Below are 6,098 nucleotides of genomic sequence, written 5' to 3'. Positions count from 1 at the left end.
CCAGTACAAATTACCAGGGCCTGGCAATCCGGAAGGGGGTCCAGGGCCTATGTTGCATATGTTTTTGTCTTGCCTCCTGCTGCCCCCCCCCCCCCCCGCACCACCGCTGCCACAAGGCCGAACCACCAATCTTAAAATTAATTCTAGCTGCCATATGCCATATGGGGGGGGGTGAGCTGAGCACACACACACACACATGGTGGCGGTGGGCAGAGCAGGAGCAGCCGCTGAGCCTGACCCTCTGGCCCAGCAGCCCTTGAGAACTGTGAGGCGCTTCTCAAAAAAAAATTTTCACCGGGGCCCAAAACCACTCTTGGCGGCCCTGGATGAAGCCTTGGACGCCACTCGGCTTGCCCCCATGCCTTCAGGCGCCTCCATTGCCTTTTGTGCCCCTGTTTTCCTCTATGCCTTTTGGCTGCTGGTAGAGGCCATAGTTGGAGCCTCTGGGTCTCAGCATTTTTCCGCACACCACACAAGGCTTCTTCGAGCATGCAGGGGTAGTGGGGCTGCAGCTGAAGGTGGGGCTGGCGGGAAACAGCAGCGAGGTCGATGCCTGGGCCACTTCCCCATCCTCCAAGATTGTGTCTCTTATTCTCTCTCTCTCTCTAGAACATCTCCCATGAGCTGTTTGGCGGGGGCCAAGCGTTCCACAGAGCAGCACTGTGCTGCTGAGCAACCCAGTGAAAAGGACCTCAGGGGTGGTTTCCCAGCTGAGCCTTTGGGAGGCCCTGATGCCATTTGGTACCCGCACGTGGAGTACCCTGGTTGCTCTTTCCATGCAGCGAAAGAGCAGAGAAAAAAGTAGAAGCACCGGGGTGGGTTGGGGTATAAGCAACAAACTGGAGCTTTTTAAAATATGAGTACAGAAAGAGGAGAGAAAAAACCAAAGAGCTTAAGAAAAGATCAAGAAAACTGATATGAGTTGAGGAGAAGCTGCCTAAGAAACACAAGTTTTAGGCGGTATAGAAATGAAATAAATAAATAAAAATAAAAGCCAAGCAGGATTAAAACATCTGCAAGGGGGGCATGCTCCTCCCAGCCTTAAAAAGCCTAACTTAATTTGCATAGTCCTGCCTTCTGGAGTCACATGGAGGAGCATAATCCATATGTGAGATGCCCTTGGAAATGCAGCAGCAGAGAATTTTGTTACACACACTTAAAATCCTATACAGACTTCCACATACTTCCCACACACCTAGTACTTCCGCAAGGTCAATATTCTCCCTTTCTTTTTCCAAGTCTCCGCGTTTCATTTCCCACTCTCCATGAATATTATCCTTCCTACAACCTAAGGCACCCAGAGACACAGGTTTTGGGTGGTATATAAACATGTTAAAAAATCATCATAAAAAAACCACCAGAATGGTTTTCTATGGGTCAGCTGCATACAGGGAACAAAGATTTCATGGGTGTTTACTAAAGGAGAAGGGGCAGGAGGAGAGTGCTGAAGAGCAGAAGGCACACAGCTGGGGTGGGAGAGGGGAGTGAACCGTGAATGTGTCGTACAAGACCAGGCAGGCCCAAACAAACAACAACAACAATAATAAAAAGAAACCAGTCAATAACACCTGTCTGACTGTGTAAACAAGAAATAATAATAATAATTCAATTTCTATACCGCCCTTCCAAAAATGGCTCAGGGCGGTTTACACAGAGAAGTAATAAATAAGTAAGATAGAACCCTGTCCCCAAAGGGCTCACAATCTAAAAAGAAACATAAGATAGACACCAGGAACAGTCACTGGATGTCCTGTGCTGGGAGTGGATAGGGCCAGTTACTCTCCCCCTGCTAAATAAAAGAGAATCACCACGTTAAAAGGTGCCTCTTTGCCAAGTTAGCAGGGGAGTATGATGCAGCTGTGAATCTCAGCCCTGACCTTGTGTGAACTGAGTCACCAACAGCAAGCAGGAGCATCAGAGGGGCTGAGAAACTGAACCATAAAAGCAGCCATTGGGACCAGGTCTATCAGTACCATATGGAAAGGCCTGTGTGACCCATTACCCCAGTACACTTGATTTGATATGTTTGTCATCCATTAGAATGTAAGTAGTATATTTGTCAACCATACATCCCAGGCTTGTAAAATAATCTGGTCTTAATAGTTCACTATTGACTCTGCCTCCTCCCTGAGCAAAAAGCTAAATTAGCACTTCCCAAACCTCTCCTGGCTCTTGATACATCCCACAGATCATGGCTGCTTTAATAAACAACTATCCCTCCTCCTAGGCTTCACTGGCTTCCTATGTAGAAAAGGTTTAACACTGTGCTAGGAGCTCAGTCTTCTTGATAGACTCCACTGGTTCACATCATGTGACTGAAGCAAGAAGAGGCGATGAACGGAAGATATCGTGAGACCCTTGCATACAAGCACAATAAAGTTGCTTCCAGATGGCAATTAAAAAGCACTGGAACACTGTTTTTCCAAGCATGATTTTATTCTTTCTGCACATTTCTGTAGCTTTAGGGAGCAGGAATTCACATGCTGCCCAGATACAGAGCAGGATCCAAGAGCAATTTTCTCAGTGCCACCTGCTGGCTAGCTCTTGTTTTTTGTGAAGAACTGACTACTACTCTTATGGAGAATGATGTTGTGAAGATTGCCCAACTTCCAGGTAACCCTGCTGCCTGCCGCCACTCAAGACTCTTTTTGCAAGTTCTGAGACCAATTTCGCAGTCTAAATGAAGACTTGTGACAGAGCTTGTTCTTTATACTTCTCCCTCTGATATGCTTCTCTGTAGCAGGGTGTGACACCTCTGGTGAAAATGGGAGAGGTAAGCAAGGTTCTTTCATCTTGGTAATGTTAAAATACATGGTTTTATTGTAGTAAAGCTTACTTAGTTGATGTTGAACAAGTTCTTAATGTGTAGTGGTTTCAGGTTGTAAAGATAAAGTGTGCCGTCGAGTTGGTGTCAACTCCTGGAGACTACAGAGCCCTGTGGTTGTCTGTGGTAGAATACAGGAAGGGTTTACCATTGCCATCTCCTGCACAGTATGAGATGATGCATTTCAGCATCTTCCTATATCGTTGCTGCTCGATATAGATGTTTCCCATAGTCTGGGAAACATACCAGCAGGGATTTGAACAGGCAACCTCTAGCTTGCTAGTCAAGTCATTTCTACATATTATCATGTAAGAGCAGTGGTTTCAAGTTTCAATATTAACATATAGCAGTGTTGATGTTTTTAGATGTTATATAGTTAAGATTCTTTCTAGGTGACTTTTCTCCTTTTAAGGTTAGACTGCCTTACTTGGTTACTTTGTTTCAGACCTGCCTCTCAGCTGAGGACCCCCAGGTCTTCTCCTGAACAGAAATTTGGGCTTTCCTTTAGAAAGCAGATCTTCTGCTGCCTCTCCCTAAAAGCCACACTTCTCCCTTCCTCCCAGAAGTCCCTTTCTTGTTCAATCTAATCTTTACTTTCCAAGCCTTCGGACATACTCTCTCACCACCCTCTTAATGACAACCAACTGACAACTGTCTCTCTCTCCTCTTAAACGGTCTTCTCCTCTGGCATTCTAAACAGGGTTTTTCAACTTGCCTGAGGGGTCCAGTGTTTTCTCTAATTTTTTTCATCTCTGTACAGAATGAGTTTTGTTCTGGGCGGCAGTATCAAGGCAGTGTGTGAGCACATGCATTCAGAGTGGGACATTCCTGATTCAACCTGAGCGGGATCTGAAATTAACTGAGCAGACATTAAAAAAACTTGTGAGCGCGCACACGTGCACACGCCTTAGAGGGAATACTGCAGGGATCCCACTACTGCAACCTCTCCCCCTCAATCTCCTTTGAACTTTTACCCTCTTGCAACATTATACAACAGTTCTGTAACATTAACTTTCAAACTACATTTAAGCAGGGTGGATTTGATTTAAATCAAACTGATTTAAATCACGATTTAAATCACTAGCAGGGTGGATAAAAATCAATGATTTTTTTTAAAAAAATCAAAAAAATCGGATTTTTTTAATCTAAATCGGATTTTTTTGATTTTTTAAAAAAAATCATTGATTTTTATCCACCCTGCTAGTGATTTAAATCAAATCCACCCTGCATTTAAGTAACACTAACAGAAATACAAAACATCACAGGTAGGTCTTCACAGAACGCATGAACTAGCCAACAGCTGGCACTGAGAAAATTGCACTCAACTCTGCTCTGCTTCTGGACAGAGCATGAATTCCTACTGCCTAAGACTATGGACATCTGCAGAAAGTGAGAGAAATCGTGCTTGGAAAGCACTGCCCCAACTTCTTATTGCTGTTGTAAAGTGGCCTACCAAGGGCTTTTCAACAAAAGTTGTGCTTCAAGTCACTTTCTTGCCACTTAATCACAGTTTGGCCACTTCCAAAACAAGAGGTGAAAATTACCACACTGTTCTTGAGCTTGATCGTGGGATGCTTGGGTGGACGACCAGCCTTCTTTCTCTCTTTCACAGCTCCCAACTGTTTCTTCTATTGAAAGCAATACAACACGAGTCAGCAACAATCAAAGAGACATTTAAACAGTCTCAGTTCTCAAGAAGAAAAAATCCAGTTCCAGAAAGTTTCCATTCTGAGAAATAGTGCAGCAAGTCAGGTTCCTCTGTATGCCTTATAGCACCCAAGACCTAACTACCACAGGCCTTAGAGAATATCCCACAGGAATAGGGAAGGGACTAATGGGGAAAACAGGATCCTCTAGAGACAGAGCTACGCACAGTGATATCAGGTCATCAATTCACTATTTGCACTATAGCCAAAACCTAGGGCCCAACTCAGCCAGGTGGCAGTGTCCAGCCTTTGTTATTAGGATTGATTGATTGGACTGATTACGTGCCATCAAATCGGTGTCGACTCTTAGCAACCACATAGACAGATTCTCTCCAGGATGATCTGTCTTCAACTTGGCCTTTAAGGTCTCTCAGTGGTGCATTCATTGCTGTTGTAATGGAGTCCACCCATCTTGCTGCTGGTCTTTCCTTCCACTTTCCCCAGCATTATGGACTTCTCAAGGGAACTGGGTCTTTGTATAATGTATCCAAAGTATGATAGTTTGAGCCTGCTCATTTGTGCCTCAAATGAAAATTCTGGATTGATTTGTTCTGTCATCCATTTGTTTTCCTGGCTGTCCATGGTATTCTCAAAAGTCTTCTCCAGCACCAAAGTTCAAAAGCATCAATGATTTTTCTATCTTGCTTCTTCAAAGTCCAGCTTTCACATCCATAGTGTGCCACAGGAAAAACCATTGTCCAAACGAGTAAGAAAGTAGCTCTAATTTTCCAAGAGCAAGTGCACAATCTAAAGTTTACATTATGGTTACCTGTAATTGTAGACTGACAACAAAATTTTGTTTACAGTTACAGCTTTGTTCATTTAGGATTATCATGTGCTGACAGATTCATGATGAGTGAGTGTAGAAGTTATAGGGTATTCTAAGAAGGCCTTGAATCTCAAAAGGATAGATAAGCATAGGTAGGCATCCCTCCACTCCAGAAGTAAGAAAAGGGAGGGGTCACACTCAGATCAAAAAGGTGTTGAGTTATTTAAGTTAGCTGGAGTGGCCTAGTCTTAGCTGCAGCCTTAAGAACTAGCTGCATAGGTCCTCCAAGATAGAGTCTGCAATTTAAAATGGAATGTGAGAGGTTTTCGCTAATGTGAGTAGTGGGACATTAACTAATAGGTTCCCCAAAACAGGCCAACATGTGTGCCAGCCCCATGTTATGCGCCTCCCCCAATGGAAGAAGTACATCCAACAGCCTGCGCCTTGAATTTCAGGTGCAAGCACTAAGAACTGAGCCATCACAGCTACAGTGGAATTTTTAAATCTCCCAAATCTTTTCATTATGGCCTGCACAAAGACAGGCTCTGTCTGTTTTTAACGAACATTCAAGGAATCTTTTTTTTTTTTTTTTAAAGAACTCATTGAGACTTCTTGTCCTCTAGAATTATTTGATGCAACTCTTTGGTATATTAATAGTTAGGTGTTAAACATCATTTTATATCACACACACTGACAGTCAGTCAATTTTGCTGCACGTTATTTTTTATAGGTGGCAAAGAAAGGTTATGATTTAAAAATATATATATATACAGGTGTCCCATCTTTACTGCCCAAAAGA

General features: G+C 43.5%; 1 protein-coding gene across 26 annotated transcripts in view; it reads right to left on the bottom strand.

Annotated features, from left to right (window-relative positions):
• Positions 1 to 6,098, bottom strand: part of MBD1 (methyl-CpG binding domain protein 1) — a 118,400-nt gene that overhangs the window by 33,886 nt on the left and 78,416 nt on the right. For 22 of the 26 annotated variants that reach the window (XM_053290637.1, XM_053290638.1, XM_053290652.1 and 19 more), the window contains one exon: positions 4,369 to 4,452. The exons of the other annotated variants lie outside the window; for them this stretch is intronic. In XM_053290637.1, coding sequence (XP_053146612.1) covers positions 4,369 to 4,452 — 84 coding nt within the window. The remainder of the gene's footprint in view (positions 1 to 4,368; positions 4,453 to 6,098) is intronic. 26 annotated transcript variants of the gene reach the window in all.

The sequence above is a fragment of the Hemicordylus capensis genome, chromosome 2, assembly GCF_027244095.1.
Source record: "Hemicordylus capensis ecotype Gifberg chromosome 2, rHemCap1.1.pri, whole genome shotgun sequence".
Lineage (NCBI taxonomy): Eukaryota > Metazoa > Chordata > Lepidosauria > Squamata > Cordylidae > Hemicordylus > Hemicordylus capensis.
The sequence above is the reverse complement of the archived record's forward strand: the minus strand, read 5'-3'. Positions and strand labels throughout refer to the sequence as shown.